The 22,709-nt window shown below is 42.9% G+C and overlaps 1 protein-coding gene across 1 annotated transcript in view; it reads right to left on the bottom strand.

The window, feature by feature from the left end:
• Positions 1 to 348: 348 nt before the first annotated feature.
• LOC134612860 (kelch-like ECH-associated protein 1A) overlaps positions 349 to 22,709 on the bottom strand; it is a 34,223-nt gene continuing 11,862 nt past the window's right edge. The window contains exons 5-7 of the mRNA XM_063457314.1: positions 8,751 to 8,956; positions 5,522 to 5,698; positions 349 to 1,165 (exon numbers count right to left, since the gene is read on the bottom strand). Of these exons, the coding sequence (XP_063313384.1) occupies positions 1,002 to 1,165; positions 5,522 to 5,698; positions 8,751 to 8,956 (547 nt within the window). The 3' untranslated portion in view covers positions 349 to 1,001. The remainder of the gene's footprint in view (positions 1,166 to 5,521; positions 5,699 to 8,750; positions 8,957 to 22,709) is intronic.

Consider the following 22,709-nt stretch of genomic DNA (forward strand, 5'->3'; position numbering starts at 1 on the left):
CCAGAGAACTGCAATGTTTACATTGCAGCTCTAAGTCTGCCCTCTGTGGCTGTCTAAGACAGCCACTAGAGCGCTTCCAGAATCCAAACCGACCTTTGGTCCTCGTGGACCTACAGCGTCAGATTTTCTCCATAGGAAAGCATTGAATAATGCTTTTCGTATGGGGAAGATAATGCGCATGTGCGTTAAGTCTACCCTGCCGGCTGACGTCGGCGGGGGAGGAGCATGGGCGGAGCCTGATCCAGCGTTGAGGGACATCTGCGCTGGACTCAGGTAAGTGGCTGAAGGGGTTTTAATCCCTTCAGCGACATGGGATGAGGGGCGGGAGGGAGGGGGGGCAATGCAGGATTGTTTTCCTGGCACTGGAGAGATGTGTTTATAAAGAGGCTTAACTGTGTATTATGTGAATGAATAGGGAGGACAACAGGAATTGCTGTTTTCCATATAACACAATCAATCCCCAGCAAATAAAGTGCTGCCAGTTTATACTAGTATATAAAGAGCAGGTTTTAGTGTCTAAATATGTCCTCAACTCCATTAAATTGGTGACATGTCTGACCATAATGGGGATGTTGACAGGCAGCCTGGCAAGATAGACTTATGTTCAAAGTACAGCTGAAAGCCTCTCTCATGGGAAGAGATCTTCTGAAATTATCTTTTCCTGCACTTAACATATTTAGTTATGCACTCTTGTTGCATTTTTAACGTGGAACAAAAAAAAGGGACAACAGATAAAAAAAATTTAAAAAAACCTGGAAAAACAGACGTCAAAAAGTGTTTTTAGGCTTGATCTGGCACAGCTGGGAAGCATGCATGCACTGGTAACTCCTATATCTATAATGGATCTTGCAATCAATTTTGGAGTCAAGAAAAGATTGAGGAATGACCATTAAACCTAGGTCTAATCAGCTTGCGAAACATGATCCAAGCTTTATTTCTGTACTGCTTTAATGCAAAATATGTTGCCACGGAGTTTGATCTGTACAGCTTGATACTGTTTATCACATCTCTTCGGGATCATCAATATTTTCTTGGCATGGCTCCATTGTTACGGCGACCCCCATACCACTGCATCCTACAGGCATCTCTGCCAAGTCCGTCCATTCATTACTTTCAGGGAAGTAACACTCAATAGAAGAGAGAAACCCTTCAGAATTAAAGCCACCTGGAGAAAAACACAAGGCAATTTATGGAAGCTGTACTCAAAACATAGACAGATATATAAAGTTTCCAATTGGAGTAAGAACAAAGTTACATCCCACTTAATTAAATCATGCATTCATTATGTGCCATATTCTAAAACACATTGAGTTATGTTCATTGTCTAACAAACAGTGACCAGTGAATTAGGCGAAATACTGACTTGGAAAAGATTTTCAACTTGGTTAAAGGGACATTAGAAGTACCAAACAACTTTAGCTTTGTGATGTAGCTTTGTTCAAGGCTCAATATAAGCATCAAAACAACTTTACCACCTGCACTCTCAGTGCTCTATTCTCTGCCTTTCAGAAGCTAAATCACTTTTTTTGTGCTGGCCTCCCCTGGCTGTGACTCACATAGCCTTCCTACACATCACACTTATTGAAAAAGAGTTTATATTTAAATATAGACTCTTGTTTAATTTAGCATTTCTTACACCATGCTCTTAATGGCCTGGTAGAGCCTGCAGCAGCCTCCTACGTATAAAAGTTTAATTAACAGGAAAACCTCTAAAATAAACACATTGTGCTGTCAGATTGGTTTGAAACATTTTACTTTTGTTTTTGTTTAAGCAGCCTTAATCCCACTTTCTTGGCTATGACCTTAATGAAAAAACAAATAAAAGTGATTTACCTCCTAAATGAAATGTAAGAATTGAGTGGCATGATCTATACACCAAAAGAGCTTCACTAAAATAAAGTTTATTTGGAAATCCCTTTAGGTAAAAATTATTCTCCAAGTGAGCAGTTGCAGTATACATTTTGTATCTTGGTGGTGACTCTTTTGTTTGAGTTAATAAATGTTAAAAAATAAATAAAAACAAAAACATCATCCTTATCATATACAAATCTAGTTTAATGTTGTCAAGAGCATTCACTATGAAGTACATAGTGGAATATAAATAAATGTATTTCTTAAATATACATTGTATGCTTGTGGCTTATATACATATGGCTCATTGTATTTTGGGATTACATGCTGTGTATTGTTGCAGTGCTTACAAATGTAAAAACTTTATCATTCTACACTGCAATATAATATATTGGTTAAATAATAATAATTCATATAAAACTAAAATCATTATATTTTCTAGGAAAGATGAAAACTATATAATGAAAGCTAAACTGGACCCTGTACATACTCATACAAAAAACACTCACTCACAATGACACAAATCTACACAAATGCACACTCACAGTCATACAGACGCCCACTTATACTGACACATGCACAGATAGATAAACAGAGAAATGTAAATCCATACATACAGACGTGCAAAAAAAGCAATACATGTTATAGGTATGGCTATTTACTGCACGATGTGGATGAATTTGCAAGGTATATAAATTCAGCAGCTACAACACTCTGAGAATGTTGTTCTGCAGCTGGCCCAGCTTTTCTGACCCATTTTATTCCCTGAATCCCCTATATTAATCAGCACCCTATGCATGCAACAGTTTGTGTTCCAGCTCACTACCCATCTACTTGTCTTTGGAGCAGAATTTCCCTTATCACTCACCCATGGGTTTGATAGTGTGCAATGCCACACAGGAGGCAGTAGACATTTAACTATTGCTGGTGCAGTGTCTGGCACATCAACCCATCAGGCATTTGCCAGGTGTTGCCTCTGGCCAGTGTATTAGATATTTCAATAAATTGGAATCATTCCTGCTGCATCTGTGGTCTCAGTTAATTATTGTAGGTCAATGCCTTGTTATCAAATATCGCCTTTTTATAATTGCAAAGCGCTTCGTAATATGTTGGCACTATATAAATGCTAGTTATAATAATAATGCCCTAATGTTTAATGACAATATACAGGATGTCACTCACAAGACAAAATTGCACAAAATAAAAATATGTTTCTTGATTATTATAAAATATTAATAATAGTGCCAAAATATTATACAAACTTTTAGAAAACATTACATACAGTATATATAAAATAATATTTAAAATATTAAAAATTAAATTAATAAATAAAAAGTAGAGATATAGCCTACTGAACGTTTGTTGCAAATCTGCAGAGATCAGGATATAGTTGAGATTTCTCAGCCAATCTTGATCCTCTCATTGTATTCAATAATCATGGGGCTGTGTATGTCTCGTAATTGACAATTATAGTGCAGGACATGTACCATGTTAATAACATGTGATGCACTGCTTCTATTAGTTTAACATATATGTTTTTTCTTGAATAACTTAATTTATATGACTGCAAACTTTCATTGACAGATATGAGGCAACCCATATAAGTTAAATCCCATACAATTTCAAGCACAATTAAGGGTGGCTATTAACCTATAGAAGGACCATAGCAATAATGGTGTTTGGAATGTGCCTTTAATGGCTTAATGTGAATCACGCAGATACATTTTTAACATAATCGTACTGACACATGTCTAAATAAAAGCAAGCAAAAATAGATATTTATCTAAAGGGCGTCAAAGATTCTCCTGGCAGAGTTTTGAAATCACAGCAAATGAAACAACCTAGCAGAGCAGGCTTTAACAATTTTAGATAATAAGGGTAAATGTATGGTTGGAATAATACAGTGCTCATGGAATAGGCCAATTCATTTTAAAAAATATACGGTATATTTTTTTTTTTTTTTTTTTTTTACTACTCTTCACATACTCTTGTTTTGTGAAGAGAAATGTAAGTATGGGAACGTAGGAGGGATTAAGAGGAAGAAAACGTATTTGGGCTGACTGACTATAAAAGTATAGTTAAGGAAAAGCCAACTATGTTTCTGTCTCTCTACAGTGGGACACGTCCCCTTTCTGCTATATTTACTACGTTCACGTTTTTCTCTGTCCCACGGTGTATTACATGAGCTTCTGCCTGTTAGTAAGAAGGGGAGGAGAGGAGTGGACAAATGAGTGCAAGGTGAAACCAGGGAAATGCCCCCAGAAAGTGTACAGTTAGCATTCCAGTGCTGGAACAGCGCTGCCTGCATAGTACGCCCTTAATTAACCAGCTTGTATTATTGACAAGCAGCCTGGCATGTATTCATGGCAAGTTGAATTTTCAATTCCACAGGCAGACCTGCACCCTCTCCGGGTGGGTCTGCCTTTTTGGGCAACGCATTACTGGTCCACCTCAATTTTACCCGTTCACCAATGTCTCACTTCACAGGACACCTATGTTGGGGTATATATTTTGTTGAGTGATATGCATAGGGCATGTGTATTCTTATTAATGCATCCTGTGAGTTTCCCTCTGGCACCTTCTCCACAATAAACTTGGTAGGAACGGTTTTAGTGTTTTCTGTTGATATGATTCTGTATGATTCATGATTATGCCCATAATGCTCATCAGCATTAGGCCCAACAGGCTCTTAATCTGGCCCTAGGTAAATGGAATATGCATTTGAAAAAGTTATGTATTTTACTTTAGGATGATAAATCTCTCCATTAACATCTAGCTGTATGCGGTTTCATGTTGTTATTGGTGTTTTCTTTCTCTCAAATTGTTGTTTCAAATTGACTGCTTTCTAAAAATACGACCTAAATAATCCTCTTCACTTCTTGGTAGTTCTATAATCTGGTAATATATAATTTTGTCTTCCACTGCTTCATCACAAAAATCACACATATTAAGTTGCCTCGGAAAACAGGAGAGCCACTAATAGTGACTTTGCCATTTCTGAGTATTTCATATAGACTAGAAAGATACAAGACAAAATAGTTTTATGGGCAAGTCTAAGGTTGACAAAAGTTTTCAAAATGCCAAGCTTCGCCCTCAACGTTTGTCAAATCCCAGTGGCCATCACAAGTGACAGCTGTAGGAATCAGAAATAGTCTTGTTTCTCACAAGATGTAATTGTTGGGGGCTCCCTCCATCTCATGAGAACAACCATAGACATGTTTGATAGCTGATAAAGCATCACAAGATAGGGAAGCTCTTTAGGAAGAAGATGGTGGTGGCCATGAAGTACAGTTTCAAATATGTAAAAATTCTCTCCACCACACCTCTGACCTTTGGGGATCTTCGCAAAATATGCACAGACCTAAAAAGTGACAGATTTGCTTTACCCAGTGGAAACTAATTACAATTCTGATAGTCTTAAATTGCCTTTAAAAAGACTGATCATAAAGTAGAGCTGCTCCTACATCATACTTGCTTTTATTTTCCATTTTTACGTTACTGCTCAGTAAACCATATCATTTTTGTCTGGAAGAGAATAGAACTAATCCACTTTCATAAGTATCCATGAAGTCAAATGATTGGCCATTCCAAGGTAATTTGAGCAATGGCTTTAAAGTATGAGAAATGTGTAAGACTTTTAAAAGTTATATATAATTCCAGTGAATCTTACCAATAGCATATATCTTTCCTTGGTACAGCGTCAGCCCATGGGCACTTCGTCTGTGTCTCATAGGAGTAACAGTCTCCCAGCAATTCTGGTCAATGTTGTAGCGCTCTACACTATTCAGCTGATTGTTTCCATCATAACCTCCCACAGCAAACACATAGTTGTCCAGAGCGACCACACCTGAAAGGGGAAGGGCACCATTAAAAAGTACGTATTTGGAGAATATTTTTACAATTATCATTTTTGGTCTAAAAACTGAAATTGCCTGGCCAGTTCCTGGTTTAATGATTAACAGTGTAAGTTGGACATGGAGAAAACATGCAGTGAACTAAAGTATATCGAATGAAAATCTGGTGAAGATTTTAACCCTTAACTACCAGCACATGAGGCTAGGGACTACCTTCTGCTCATTAAAGGCTAATAAATGCAACAGTCTGACTAATTTCAGTCATCTAGCACTATGACTAGCTCATTGGCTGACAGAGTCAGTTGATCTCTCTTAGCCAATGAACTAAGACCTTCATCACCTGTCTTAGCTGAGACAAAAAGAGACAGGTGGAGAATCAAACTGTTCTGAAATGGTTGACAAGTTACATGGAGGAGAAACGCCAGGGTACTCCTGGCATCATAACCACTACAGCCAGCTAAGTGTTTATTGTTATCTTCAAGCCATTAGATTCTCCTAAATAATATTACTTTATGGATTATTCACGAATGTGAAATGTGAATGTAAAGTATTTTCAAACTTAAAGCAAAAGAAGCTGAATTGGAAAATGTTTCCAGTTCAGCTAATTTTGGCCTTATATTTGAAATTCCCTTTGATTTCACCTTGAATTCCTGGCAATTCATACTTAAATAACCCCACTTCTACCAAGCCCACATATCCCCAAATTATATGAAGACATCTATTCCATGAAAAGATGGTAACAATCACTGAATGGAAATGCTACAAAACTCTAACAACAGTATACACTGTCAAAAGATTTAAAATCTACACGTAGTCAAGGTGTATTGAAATTGTTTTCAGACAAATTGTTCTTAGAAATTTGGATTGATTTAAAGCCATTCGACATTCAAGCAGTCAAACCCGAAAAACAGGTCGGCTTTTTAAAATGAAACTGTCTATAAGACATTTAGTCATTAAAAAATACATTGACATAAAAACTTATGGGGGTCAATATCATAAATATAAGGGAGGTTTTTAACCCCTTAAGGACATCCACGCCGTCCTATGCACTTACCTGATCGCCGGCGATCGCAATGGGGGGGGGGACTTACCTGGCATCCTAGGGAGTCCCTCTGCTGCCGATCCGGCCCTCCTGGGCCATGTGATCGTGAGGTCCTTGCGAGGACTTCACGATCACATGGACGGAATAGCCATCTATAGCAGTGTCAGCAGGGGGAGTGCCTGGAAACACAGGTAGTCCCCCTGCTGCCTGGAATAAATAAAAATAAAATAAAAAAAATGTAAACACCGTTACTATATATATATGATCTATATATATATATATATATATATATATATATATATACACACATACATATATATATATATATATATATATATATATATATATACACACATACATATATATATATACACACACACACACACACACACACATATATACATACACACACTGTATATTTATAAATATTAATATCAAAATACACATAGAATGATATTAAATATAAACTATATAAATAAGTTAAAAATTAAAAAGTTCTGTATTGATGGTTGATCCTGAGGAAAGCACCGAACGAGGGCTGAAACATTGATTTTATGGAGTAACTCCTAAAAAAGAAAACTTTTTTACGTCAAAAGACCATGAGTGCAAGCCCTCTTTTACTATTTTATATATACATACCTATATATAAATAAAATTTTAAAAAATTATATATATATTTTTTAATTCTACGTATATATTTATGTAATTTTTTACATAATAACGTAATTTTATCATTTATAATTTGGAGGGACCTGCCTGATAACCCACGCAGAAAGTCCAGGGAATTTAATTTGCTAGCACAATATTTAACCCTGTAACTTTCCAAGACACCATAAAACCTGTACATCCCCCCGTACTGATTTACTCAGGAGACTTCACTCAACACAAATATTAGTGTTTCAAAACAATAAAATGTTTTACAATGATGATATCATCAGTGAAAATACTTTTTATTGCATTTTACACACACAAACGGCACTTACACCGACGATATAATTCTTGTGATAAGTTTTGAAACAGTAATATTTGAGTTCAGCGAAGTCTCCAGAGTATAACAGTACACCTCATGTACAGGTTTTATGGTGTTTTCAAAAGTTACAGAGTCAAATATAAGGCTTGTGTTTCAGTTTTTTCACATTCGCCAGATTGGTTATGTTGCCTTTGAGACAGTATGGTAGTCCAGGAATGAGAATTACCCCCATGACAGCATACCATTTGCAAAAGGATACAACCCAAGGTATTGCAAATGGGGTATGTCCAGTCTTTTTTAGTAGCCACTTAGTCACAAACACTGGCCAAAATTGGCGTTCAAATTATTTTTTTGCATTTTTCACACACAAATATTAACACTAACTTTGGCCAGTGTTTGTGACTAAGTCGCTACAAATTATGTTATTTTTTTTATTTATTTTTTTAATTTACAATTCTGCATATTTGACCCGTTCTTCGGCCGAAACTTGATAGGCCCATTTTCGGCCGAAAATTCCGGCAGCCGAAATTTCGGTGCATCCGTAGTGTAAGCAGTGTATAACAAAGGTTGGAGGTAACAGCTTACAAACATTTAGAAAACATAACCCTTTTGAAGTGCCTGCCCATGGCTTATTTGCAAATCACTGCAATTATGGTCCTCTCTGAGACAAGACAGCATGTGTAGAGTATTCTCTCTACCATAATCTTTGCAATAACACATAATTGTAATGGCATAGAGTGGTACTTTATACCTGTAAACTACAATAGATCTGTACTTTAGTTTACTGAAATGCTCATGTGCACATCCAAGCTTCCCAGTAGGAAAACATTGAATCAGTACTTTCCTGTGGGAGCTTTTGTCTTTTTAACCCTGCAATGTAAACATTCCAGGTGTGCAAGGTCAGGATCACTTCATTGTGATGTAGTAGCCTGGGTGACTTAAGTCTTAATGTTTATATTGCCCTGGCAGTTTATGTTTGGATGGTAAATTAGTCATAAAGGCGTTGCCAACAAAGGTAGACAAATCTCAGTACCTGCCCCACTTCGGATGGTTTCCATGGGTGCCACTGGACGCCATTCATCACAATCAGGATTATAACAGTCAACACTGTTCAGACGTGTTTCCCCATCATATCCACCAACTACAAACAAAAGTCCTCTACAAGCTGTCACTCCGGCCCCAATTCGTGAAACAGACATGGGGGCAATAAATGTCCATGTGTCAGAGTCAGGATCATACCTATAATTACAGAATGAAAGCATTTTGAGGAAAATGTAAAAAATGAAAACAGGTATCAAAAGACTATAGTGTCTAAGCTTTTTGTATCATGACATCTGTAATTTAACTTGCTTTTAACTTGCTTCAAGTCTGCTTTTCTGTCTCGTGTAGTTTGTTTTTTCTTCTGATAATTATGGGCACGTTGCTTAACATTGTTTGGCACTTAACCATTGTATGTTTGGTGATACCCAAACATTTTAAACAATATGTTAAACCGGATAATTACTTCTATCATTTTCCATTACCTATCTAGCTAGATTCAAGGGAGAGAGGCTTGCTCTGCTTTTTTCTTTCATTACTGTCGTACTATTATATAGATGGCCCAGTGTAGACTCAGCATACTGGGACACTCCATTTGGAATTAACAACAGTTTTGTATACATTAATATCTTTATGCATTTGAAGGCACCACTCTGGTAACATTATTTTCTTCTACAGGTTACATTTTATGGACAAGGAGATAGGCATTTAATACTGGTGCATGCTTTGCTTCATCCCCAAAGTGGGCATGCCAGTTTGGTGTCCTTCTAGGCCAGTACAGGCTCAGAGCTCTGTTGACCAGCTTTTGCATCACAAAAATGCTCGGAGTTCGTTTAATGCAGCATAAACATATTTAGAGCACACATGTCATGCTGTAAACACAAGTTAGCATTAAAGATCATCATATTCATCTATCCACTGTGTAAGCAAACTTTCTGCCACTCTTTTACCGGTCAATCAGCTCTTTATAACACGGACATGCAGAGGTCTATGATGAGGGTTGAATGGCAGAGTAGAGCTGGAAAACCCTCCCCCAGCCTCATATTTTTTTATACTTCATCATCAACAATATCAATTTTGTGCAACACCCGACAGAGCCAGTTAAATGTCAAACCACAGTGTTTAGGTTGCTTAAATGTTTCTTTAAGCAAGGAAAGGAATTTTGTCTTATCCTTGGAATACAATGTTATTCTAGCATTCCATATCTCCCAACATTTGAAATGGACAAATAGAGGAACACTAATTTTAGAGGTTTCACTAAGGAGAAAATATACGCTACTCACTGATAATTTGTTTGATACAGACTGGTTTCAAAAAACATTTATTTTAGCTTTGACACGTTATTGCTGTGGAGCTCTCTTATACATGAAGACACAAGCACACCAAGTTTCACTTGTATATTTTTCTATTTGGATAATTAATTAATGTCTTTAACCAAAGTTATTTGTTAGTTAGTTTGTATTAGATATTATTTTACATATATAGTTACATAGTTGTCTATTTTGAAAAAAAAAGTTCATCAAGTTCAGCCCTGAAGTCCATTTGTTTATGTTGTTGATCCAAAAGATCATGGATCAACAACCATGGACACCCAGTACAGGTCGTTCTCCTTCAGCCTTTTTATACGAGGGTCCCTCAACAGGCAGGACAGCATGAAAGACCCCATTTGCACAAGGTTGGATGCCGAGCTACTCATTTCCCGTTCCTCCTCCTCAGTGATCTCAATGAAGGTATGTTCTTCCCCCCAGCCACATACAACACCACGGGTACCAGATAGGTGACAACGAGCACCCTGGGATGCCTGTTATGGTTGGTCTTCCTCCTCCTCCTCCTCAAAGCCACATTCCTCCTCTGACTCCTCTTCCTCACAATCCTCTTCCAGCCTTGCCACAGGTCCAGCAAGCAATGCTGATAAGGCTGTTTCTGGTGGTGATGGTGACCACAACTCTTCCTCTTCACGCTCATCTACGGCCTGATCCAGCACTCTTCGCAGGGCACGCTCCAGGAAGAAAACAAATGGTATGATGTCGCTGATGGTGCCTTCGGTGCAACTGACTAGGTTTGTCACCTCCTCAAAAGGACGCATGAGCCTACAGCATTGCGCATGAGCGTCCAGTAACGTGGCAAAAAAATTCCCAGCTCCCCAGAGGCTGTCCAGGCACCCCGGTCATACAAATATTCATTAACGGCTTTTTCTTGTTGGAGCAGGCGGTCGAACATTAGGAGTGTTGAATTCCAACTTGTCGGGCTGTCGCAAATCAAGAGCCTTACTGGCATGTTGTTTTGCCACTGGATATCTGCAAAATGCGCCATGGCCGTGTAGGAACGCCTGAAATGGCCACACACATTCCTGGCCTGCTTCAGGACGTCCTGTAAGCCTGTGTACTTATGCACAAAGCGTTGTACGATCAATTACACACATGTGCCATGCACGGCACATGTGTCAACTTGCCCAACTTCAATGCCGCCAACAAATTTGTTCCGTTGTCACAAACCACTGTGCCGATATCCAGTTGCTGTGGAGTCGGCCACTTTACCACCTGTGCGTTCAGGGCGGACAGGAGTGCTTGTCCGGTGTGACTCTCTGCTTTCAAGCAAGTCAAGCCCAAGACGGCGTGACACTGCCATATCCGGGATGTGGAATAGTACGTGGGGAGCTGCCGTTGATGTGGAACAAGACGCAGCAGCAGAAGAGGACTCAGCCGAGGAGGTTATGGGAGAGGATGGAGTAGGAGGAGTAGAGGAGATGGCAGTAGGCCTGCCTGCAAGTCGTGGCGGTGTCACCAACTCCTCTGCAGAGCCACGCATTCCATGCTTGGCAGCCGTCAGCAGGTTTACCCAATGCGCAGTGTAGGTGAAATACCTGCCCTGACCATGCTTTGCAGACCAGGTATCAGTGGTCAGATGGACCCTTGCCCCAACACTGTGTGCCAAACATGCCATTACTTCCTTTTGCACAATCGAGTACAGGTTGGGGATTGCCTTTTGTGAAAAGAAATTTTGTCTGGGTACCTTCCACTGCAGTGTCCCAATAGCCACAAATTCTTTGAATGCCTCAGACTCCACCAGCTTGTATGGTAAAAGCTGGCGCGCTAATAGTTCAGACAAGCCAGCTGTCAGACGCTGGGCAAGGGGGTGACTTTCTGACATTGGCTTCTTACGCTCAAACATGTCCTTGACAGACACCTGACTGTGGGCAGATGAGCGGGAACTGCTCAAGGCGAGAGACGGAGTGGCGGATGGTTGAGAGGGGGCAAGGAGGACAGCAGTGGTTGACGTGGCTGAAGATGCTGGACCAGGAGGAGGATGGCGGCTTTGAGTTTGTGTGCTGCTTGTACTCATATGTTGATCCCATAGGCGTTTGTGATGTGCGATCATGTGCCTACGCAAAGCAGTTGTACCTAGGTGGGTGTTGGACTTCCCATGACTCAGTTTCTTTTGGCACAGGTTGCAAATGGCATCGCTGTTGTCAGAGGCAGACACACAAAAAAATGCCACACTGCTGAGCTCTGCAATGACAGCATTCTGGTGGTGGACACAGCATACGTTGATTGGCGTGCTGTCGGGCTGACCCCGGGTGCTGATGCATGCTGTCTGACTGTGCCACTAGCTCCTTGCGACTACCTCCCCCTGCTTCCAACTCGTCTCCTCCTCCTCTCTGTCTCCCCAACTGAACTTTCGCCCTGTTCTTCTTCTTGCCGAGCGGGCACCCACGTGACATCCATGGACGCATCGTCATCATCAACCGCTTCACTTGTATCTGACAACTCAGCAAAGGAAGCAGCAGCGGGTACAACATCATCATCATCACACTGTACGTCCATGTGTGTAATGCTGCCTGACTGAGACATATCCCGGTTATCTACATCCTCTGCCAATAATGGTTGTGCATCACTCGTTTCTTCAAACGGATGTGTAAATAACTCCTCTGACAGATAAAGTGAAGCGGCTGTGGTGCTAGTGTTGGTGGTGGCGGCTGGCGGGTGAGTGGTATCTTGAGAGGTGCCTGAAGCCAAGCTGGAGGAGGATGGTGCGTCAAGGCTCCGAGCGGAAGCTGTAGAAGATTGGGTGTCCTGTGTTAGCCAGTCAACTATGTCCTCAGAACTTTTCAAGTTCATGGTGCGTGGCCTCTGAACACTGGGCATTATTCTAGGGCAAAAGGGAATCACAGCACCACGACCACGACGGCCCCTGCGGGGTGGCCTGCCTCTGCCTGTCATTTTTTTTTTTTCGATTCGTGGTACTATGCGTGCAAGCTACTGTGACAACAGATATGAGTGGCACTGGCAGAAGTTGGCAGAGTAGACGCTGTAGGCCTGACACACACGCTTGCAGACAACTAACTGCTATTCAATCTATTACAGTCAAAAGTTTTTTTTATTTTTTATTTTTTAAATGTACACTACTGTTACACCAGATATGAGTTGCACTGGTGTGGCACTGTGCCCTGTCATTTTTTTTTTTGGATTAGTGGTACTATGCGTGCAAGCTACTGTGAGACCAGATTTGAGTGGCAATGTGCACTGGCAGAGGTTGGCAGAGTACACACTGTAGGCCTGACACACCCGCTTGAAGACAAGTAACTGCTATTCAATCTATAACAGTGAAAAAAGTTTTTTGGTTTTAAATGCACGCTGTTGTAAAACCAGATATGAGTGGCAATGTGCACTTGCAGAGGTTGGCAGAGTACACGCTGTAGGCCTGACACACCCACTTGAAGACAAGTAACTGCTATTCAATCTATAACAGTGAAAAAAGTTTTTGGGTTTTTAGATGCAAGCTGTTGTGACACCAGATATGAGTGGTGGCACTGGGCGAGTGGGCACAGTATATGCTGTGAGCCTGACACACACGCTGGCAGACAACTAACTGCTATTCAATCTATTACAGTCAAAATTGTATTTTTTTAAAAAAAATGTACACTACTGTTACACCAGATATGAGTTGCACTGGTGTGACACTGTGCCCTGGCAGGCCCTGAAACGCACACTCGTGAAGGAAACTGACTGCTATTATATTACAGTCCAAAAAGTTATTTTTTTTGTTAAATGCAAGCTATTGTGACACCAGTGAGTGAGTGGTGGCACTGGGGAAGTGGGCACAGTATATGCTGTGAGCCTGACACACAGGCTGTCAGGCAGGCAACTGCAATTACATTACACAGAAAAAAAAAAAGCAGACTGATGTTCTAGCCCTAAAAGGGCTTTTTGGGGTGCTGTCCTTACAGCAGAGATCAGATGAGTCCTTCAGGACTGTAGTGGACACTGAATACACTAGCCTAGCTATACATTTCCCTATCAAATGAGCAGCAGCTACACTTTCCCTCCTCTATCTAAGAATGCAGCTTCTGAATGAATCTAAAATGGATGCTGTACAGGAGGTGGGAGGGTCTGGAAGGGAGGGTCTGCTGCTGATTTGCTGGAATGTGTCTGCTGACTGTGAGGCACAGGGTCAAAGTTTAGAATAGGGGGCGGATCGAACCGCACATGTGTTCACCCGCCGTGGCGAACGCGAACACGCTATGTTCGCCGGGAACTATTCGCCGGCGAACAGTTCAGTACATCACTAATTCTTAACACTCCGTTCAACAGTTCTTTCTCTCCACTTTATATGAGAATTTTGGGGGCGGCTTGGAAAGTTTGGACAAACTTTGCTATCAACGGATCTGCAGGCTCAATTCCCAGCTGTATTTGTTTTTGGTCTATTAAGGTTTAAGTGCTCGCTTTGCTCACAGTTTCTAATTATGTGCCTGTTTGTGAGTGTTTATTTTAAGCCTTAATTAATATGTATGTGATTTGAACTAATGTATTGTACCATGATTTTTTTTTCAAAAAATGTGCTGAAAAACTCGGCTTATACTAGAGTATATACGGTAATCTTATTTTGGTTAGTCCTCAGTCCTATGAGTGCACTCTTCGTTGTATGTAGTTTGATACCAGGGAATGAACGACTGAGAGAAAGGCAGGGTTATCCACTAAACTAATATTTTTGTGAATGAAAATGTAAATTGCTAAATTTAGGCTACAATAGTCAAGCTGTCACTATACCCAAGTTAAAATTTTGTTTCAAATCCGCTATTTTGGTTTAAATTATGAAATTTAGATTTTCACTTTTTAAAATTAAAACGATTAGTAATAACCCTTTGGCAAATGTCAAACCCTTCATACATTATATATGTATATATATATATATGATCACATCAGCAAAATCTGGGCCCCATGGTGCGGACCTGCCAGCACGTGGGAGGCCGTGTGAGGCTGTGTACTGCGGGCGGTGCTGTCTCCTCCAGGGTCTACATATATATATATATATATATATATATATATATATATATATATATATATGTGTGTTTGTGTAATTTCCAAGTGTATTATGCATGAAAATATTATATATTATAAACATAATAATTATTAAAATTATGCTTGCAATTTATATACATACACACACACACATATATATATATATATATATATATATATATATATATATAGTGATATAATACCATTTGTGCATATGTATCTATGCAGAATACTTTCACAAATAACAGATAAAGCAAAGCTATATATATATTTTTTTAATTCAACATGTCATTTAAAAAAAAAAACAAAAAAAAAAACACAAGCATAAACACAGATTTTTGATTAATGGATACTCACTGGCACGTACTGATGCCCACACACTCACATACACTGGCGCACAATGATCCATACTCACACACATACAATAATCCATACTGACACTCACACAAACATTGATCCATACTGACACTCACACAAACATTGATCCATACATTGACCCATACTGACACTCACACAAACATTGATCCATACATTGACCCATACTGACACTCACACAAACATTGATCCATACATTGACCCATACTGACACTCACACATACATTGAGCCATACATTGACCCATACTGACACTCACACAAACATTGATCCATACTGACACTCACACATACATTGATCCATACATTGACCCATACTGACACTCACACAAACATTGATCCATACATTGACCCATACTGACACTCACACAAACATTGATCCATACATTGACCCATACTGACACTCACACATTCATTGATCCATACATTGACCCATACTGACACTCACACAAACATTGATCCATACATTGACCCATACTGACACTCACACATACATTGATCCATACATTGACCCATACTGACACTCACACATACAGAATTCCATAATGACACTCACATAATATCTTCAAAAACACCTCCCACACACAATTACACACTCAAATATACACACACCCTATGAATCCTGGAAATGAACATTAAATACCTGGGTGCCACAGCTCACTGAGCCCACCTTGCTCAGTGCTCGCTCAGCTCCTGGCTGAGAAGCAGCCTGCCTGCAGCTCTGTCTGGCCCCAGTCCTCTCCCTGCCTGCCAGCACTTTACACACAGGAAGCAAAAGGCAGAGGACCCGCGTGGGCTGCCCTGCTCTGCCTGATTACCGGGTCACATGCTTCCTGTGTGTGAAGGCTGACAGGCAGGCACAGGACTGCCTCCCTCCCTGCTCCTTATCCTTCACTCGCGAGCAGCATTGACAGTTCACTTTGGAGTGCCTGCTGCTCGTGAGTGGATACAGTACAGTGCGATCTGGAGCTGCTCAGCTCATCAAACCTCCACAACCACAAGACTGTGTGTACTGTGTGGGGAGAGGAAGGGCTGCTGCACTGTGCGGCCCCAAGTGCACCGGCCCACCGGGAAATTTCCCGGTATCCCGGTGGGCCAGTCCGGCCCTGGCCATAGGGCCTATGCGTTTAAAGGGTAGAGTTTGTCAAAGATTGCTAAGATCATAGAACGGTCCTTGTAAATCCTGAGTGGACTTTCCGGCACGTCCACCAGCAGTGGAGATGGGTTCCAACCCCCCAAAAAATCCTTCCTGATATTATTGTTATTCTGGGTCTAGTGCATCTTGAACAGTTTAGGGGGCATTATATAACCTAGAAAGAGTAGTAGCTTGTTCTTTGTGGTTAACACAGATTGTAAGGGATGAGATGGTTTCCCAAATTTCTGACCAATTACTGGAGTCCTTGTGTGGGCCCAAGTCTCGTTCCCATGCCTCAATGTATGGTGGACAGGTTTGTGTTGAGTGTCGAGAATGGTCAACGGGGTCTTCCCGGGCCGGGTTGACTATCGGGAGAGAGGCTAGGCTGAGTAGCTGTAAGTACTTGAAGTGGTCAAATGTAAGTTTGGATGCATCTAGTAGGTCGTTGAAGGCTATTTTGTCAGTTTAGGACTAAAGATGCCCAAAGCACGTGATGTCTTGGTCTTCAAAATGAGGGTTTGGGTGTGGGTCCTGGGGAACTAACTAACATCTTGTTCTGTAATATGGGCATAATTGGGGAGAGATATGAAGAAAGTTTATATTGGTCTTTGACTCTGTCCCACACCATTGAGTGGGTGATGGTAGGGGAAGAAGGAGGCGGCGTTTTCTTGCGAGACACATATGGAGAGAGGGGTGGTTTATTCGTAAGATAAGATGTTAGAGTTTAACCCATCTTTTTATGTCTGGGCAGCCAGGAAATGTCATATGACCCCCCCCCCCCCCTCCTCCCGCCCACCCGCTGCACCCAACTGGACGACCATCTGGGCAACCATCCAGGCCCCGCCCAAATAGCGTACACTGGAGAGATCAACGCAATGTCGATGTAGTTACTACATATTCCCATTGTATCTTGTGCACAGAGGCCTCATCTCCTCCTCCTGGTCAGGAATGGGAGAATGCTAGCCTGAAAGATGTTAGAGAAAATCAGAGCCCCGGCCAAACATCATTATAAAGCAGTATTGAATCATCCTGTACTAAAAGCAGACGCCGAGTTAGTGATACATGGAATGGTCACTACTAACGACCAAGGGCCAATCCTGCCCATTATCTGCACCCAGAGGCGCAATATGTATGGTGATATGGTAGGTTGTCAAACCATGCATTCATGGTGCAGGGAATGGCCTCCGGCACCAACCAAGGGTCAGACCCATTCATCACCCCCACCCAAAGGCACAGTAGGTGTGGCAGTGCAACAGGCTTGATGGCAGATTTGGAAACTCTTAACATATAAGATATTACATGATGCAGTACAAGTAGGGAGGGAAGGAAGGAAAAAGAAAATGCATTCTGAGCACTCATCCGTCTCGGGGGCCCCAAACTAGACAGCCATCTGGGATGTTCGGAGCGAGCAAGCCCGCATGGGCCTCCTCGGTTTCTGGGCGGCTTGGGTGAGGTGTCTTGCAAGAGGGGGTCAATCCTAGGCCTCTGTTTTCCCTCTGACTGAGACGTGTCTGGCAGTGGCGTACACATGACCCATGGGGCCCCGGTGCGAAAATTGATCCATGGGCCCCCCCGCTTACTCTGCGCAGGCTGGGGCCACAACACATGGCGGCGAACACCTGGTCGCAGGGGTTGCAGGGCTGCGACCCCTGCGACTGCGCTATGTACGCCAGTGCATGCAGATGCACACACTTAAAGGACCACTACAAACACCCAGATCATATCAGCTCAATGAAGTGGTCTGGGTGCCAGGTCCCTCTAGTTTTAACCCTGCAGCTGAAAACATAGCAGTTTCAGAGAAACTGCTATGTTTCACTGAGGGTTAATTCAGCCTCTAGTGGCTGTCTCATTGACAGCCGCTAGATGAGCTTCCGCGATTCTCACTGTGAAAATCACAGTGAGAAGACACTGAACGTCCATAGGAAAGCATTGAGTAATGCTTTCCTATGGGCGTTTGAATGCGTGCGCGCATTCGGAGCTGAGAGGCGGAGGAATCCCCAGCGCCAAGGGAGTCCGGCGCTGGAGAAAGTTAAGTGCTTAAGACACACACTGTCACGAACAGACGCATACACACTAGCTAACAGACACACACATTTACTGACAGAGACACAATCAGCGACAGACATACATACTCACTTACAAAACATACACTCTCACTGACAAACACTCACTAACAGACACACACACAAACACACTCAGTAACACACTGACACTCACTAGCACACACACACTCAATAACAGACACACTCAGTGAAACTCACTAGCAGACACACACTCAATAACAGACACACACACTTTTTTTTTAATTTAATCCCCCCAGCATCCTTAACTTTGGGAGAGCTGGGGGATTACCTGGGGTACACTGCTATCACCCGGGGCCGGTCCTGCGGGCGCGCGAGGGAGCACTCGCCCCTGAGTGTTTCTGCTTCAGCTCCCTCGTGCGCCGCGTACTGATGCTGGCACCGGAAGATGACATCTTCCGGCTCCGGTATCAGTGCGGTGCGCGAGGGAGCTGAAGAGGAAGCACACAGGGGAGAGTGCTCCCTTGCGCGCCCGCAGGACCGGCCGCCCGGTGACAGCAGGGCCAGCCTCGGGGGACCCTGAGGTGGCCGGCTCCTGGGCCCCCCAGGAGAAGAGGCTGGCCCAGTGGCATACATACCGGGTCGCGACCCCGGTGTGTACGCCACTGGTGTCTGGTATAGGAAGTAGTCCCACCTTTTTTCGGCAAAAGCTGCCACCTCCGAGGTTCTGAGTAAGGTGTAATACTGGTTGTTTTTGCGCATAGTTAGTTTAAATGGATGACTTCATGTATAACGCAGCCTATGTGGGGCAAATACCCAAGTCAGCAGTGCAGCTCCTAGTGTTTATTCAACGCCCCCTGGTGCCAGGTCTTGGATGAACTGGACAGCATTAGTGGCTAACAATGGAGGGCCACACCATTACATCTCTTGGCTGCGGAGAGGATGCAGCTGCCACTCGTAAGGCCCAGTGGGCTCTGTCGATGCAGAGATCCTCAGGTGTCAAGTTGGGGAGCAGATGTCCAAATGTTTCCATCAGTGTGGCCTGTAGGAGTTCAGGTGCAACAGTTTCTGGAAGGACTCCTTTGTGGAAGGACTCCTACATTGTTCCTTCTGGATCTGTTGCACATGTCCTCCTGTGTGTCTTCCAGGAGTCTTATTAAGTGTATTTTAGAGATGTCCCGAATAGTTCGCTGGCGAATAGTTCCTGGCGAACATAGCTTGTTCGCGTTCGCCACGGTGGGTGAACATATGCGATGTTCGGTCCGCCCCCTATTCATCATCATTGAGTAAACTTTGACCCTGTACCTCACAGTCAGCAGACACATTCCAGCCAATCAACAGCAGACCCTCCCTCCCAGACCCTCCCACCTCCTGGACAGCATCCATTTTAGATTCATTCAGAAGCTGCATTCTTTTTTATTTTATTTTTATTCTTTTTTTTGAAGTGCAGTGAACATACACGTAGTGACAATGACATATGGTGCAATGCAAAACGTTGGAATACAGACTTAGAGTTATGAAACAAAATGTCAAGAGGAACTGCACATTTTTAAAATATAAAACAATCATGCTAGGTAAACTTGTCTTGATATAAGTGAAAAGCATGGCATAGGGAAATCGTCAGACATGTTGAGAGTGTTCGTAAGTTTGAATACACATGCTTGAACTGAAGAGGGGTAAGGGGATTAATACCACCAGTTATAGATCAACATGTGTGAATCAGAATATCAAAACTAGAAATAAGTAGACTAAATAACCTCTTAGTGAGTGCTGTTAAATGCTAGACAAGTGACTACACCTCATAACAAGGGCATTTTAGATTCTCAGCAGCAGAGATGTTTTAGCCAATTCCTCTGACATGCCTCAGAGAGTGGTCGTCTCTACTCGCATCCATGTGCCGCTTAGTAGTGCTTCCAGCGCCTGCCGGGTGCACCAGAGGATCGCTCAGACCACGAGGGTCAGCAGGTTGGCGCATCAGCACCCTTGCTTCCTGAGCCCAGTCCACTGTGGAAGAAGATGTCTGGTTGCCCCCCAGCCCTCCAGCTTCAGTATAAGTAACCTGTGAGGTTCTGGGATCGGTCCTGTTCAGTCGTGGGCGGCTGGTTGGCGTGCCATCCCCCCTGGCTCTCTGTTCCGAAGGAGAGCACAATGCTGGGGCATCTCTGGAGATCTCTTCCATCCTAAGTGAGGTGAGTAGCAAAGCCCTCTGCCTTGATTCAATCCGATTCCAGAAGGCTGCACAGAGAGCATCAAAGGCTGCATGGAACTTAGCTTCCCAGTGTGGGCTTGATTGCTCTGTCGGAGTGGCGGCCATCTTAGCTGTGACACGATGGCTCGTTTTGTCAGGGTGAGTAGTGGCCATTTAGCCTTGTGGGTTACTTTAGCCTTTCCCTGGTGGGGACCGGGATAACCCCCACCGGTCCAGGGGAGGGGGAAACGGGGCTGTAGATATGAGGTGCAGACACAATGAGAGTTCCAGGCTGGGAGATCGGCCGCTTCTCCCTGCCACAGAACCCCCAGAGCAGATAGGCCGCAGGACAGTGCGTAGTCATTGGCTGCTACAAACGTGATCGGGTAAGCTCCCTGGTGTTCAGGAACAGGTAAGTGTTCAGTGAGCAACCTCCAAAGGTATTATTCCCTCTGTGGGTCTCACTTTGCAGGCTGTATGCAGGGAGCTCACTTCATGCACGTCCGTCCGCCATGCTGGCCAGGCCCCGCCCACCCCGGAAGCTGCATTCTTAGAGAGAGGAGGGACAGTGTAGCTGCTGCTGATTTAATAGGGAAAATCGATAGCTAGGCTAGTGTATTCAGTGTCCACTACAGTCCTGAAGGACTCATCTGATCTCTGCTGTAAGGACAGCACCCCAAAAAGCCCTTTTTAGGGCTAGAACATCAGTCTGCTTTTTTTTTCCTGTGTAATCTAATTGCAGTTGCCTGCCTGCCAGCGTGTGTGTCAGGCTCACAGCGTATACTGTGCCCACTTGCCCAGTGCCACCACTCACTCACTGGTGTCACAATAACTTGCATTTAAAAAAACAACCTTTTTTGACTGTGAAATAATAGCAGTCAGTTTCCTTGTCCTGAAGGACTCATCTGATCTCTGCTGTAAGGGCAGCACCCCAAAAAGCCCTTTTTAGGGCTAGAACATCAGTCTGCTTTTTTTTTCCTGTGTAATATAATTGCAGTTGCCTGCCTGCCAGCGTGTGTGTCAGGCTCACAGCGTATACTGTGCCCACTTGCCCAGTGCCACCACTCACTCACTGGTGTCACAATAACTTGTATTTAAAAAAACAACCTTTTTTGACTGTGAAATAATAGCAGTCAGTTTCCTTCACACGTGTGTGTTTCAGGGCCTGCCAGGGCACAGTGCCACACCAGTGCAACTCATATCTGGTGTAACAGTAGTGTACATTTAAAAAAAAAAAACAAAAAAAAAAACTTTTGACTGTAATAGATTGAATAGCAGTTAGTTGTCTGCAAGCGTGTGTGTCAGGCCTACAGCGTCTACTCTGCCAACTTCTGCCAGTGCCACTCATATCTGTTGTCACAGTAGCTTGCACGCATAGTACCACGAATCGAAAAAAAAAAAAATGACAGGCAGAGGCAGGCCACCCCGCAGGGGCCGTCGTGGTCGTGGTGCTGTGGTTCCTTTTGGCCCTAGAATAATGCCCAGTGTTCAGAGGCTACGTACCCTGAACTTTAAAAGTTCTGAGAACATAGTTGACTGGCTAAAACAGGACACCCAATCTTCTACAGCTTCCGCTCGGAACCTTGACGCACCATCCTCCTCCAGCTTAGCTTCGGGCACCTCTCAAGTTACCACTCGCCCGCCTGCCGCCACCACCAACACTAGCACCACAGCCGCTTCACTTGATCTGTAAGAGTTATTTACACATCAGTTGGAAGAAATGAGTGATGTGCAACCATTATTGCCAGAGGATGTAGATAACAGGGATATGTCTCAGTCAGGCAGCGTACACACGTACGGTGTGATGATGATGTTGTACCCGCTGCTGTTTCCTTTGCTGAGTTGTCAGATACAAGTGAAGCGGTTGATGATGACGATGCGTCCGTGGATGTCACGTGGGTGCCCGCTAGAAGAGAAGAAGAACAGGGGGAAAGTTCA

Source organism: Pelobates fuscus, chromosome 5, assembly GCF_036172605.1.
Source record: "Pelobates fuscus isolate aPelFus1 chromosome 5, aPelFus1.pri, whole genome shotgun sequence".
Classification (NCBI taxonomy): domain Eukaryota; kingdom Metazoa; phylum Chordata; class Amphibia; order Anura; family Pelobatidae; genus Pelobates; species Pelobates fuscus.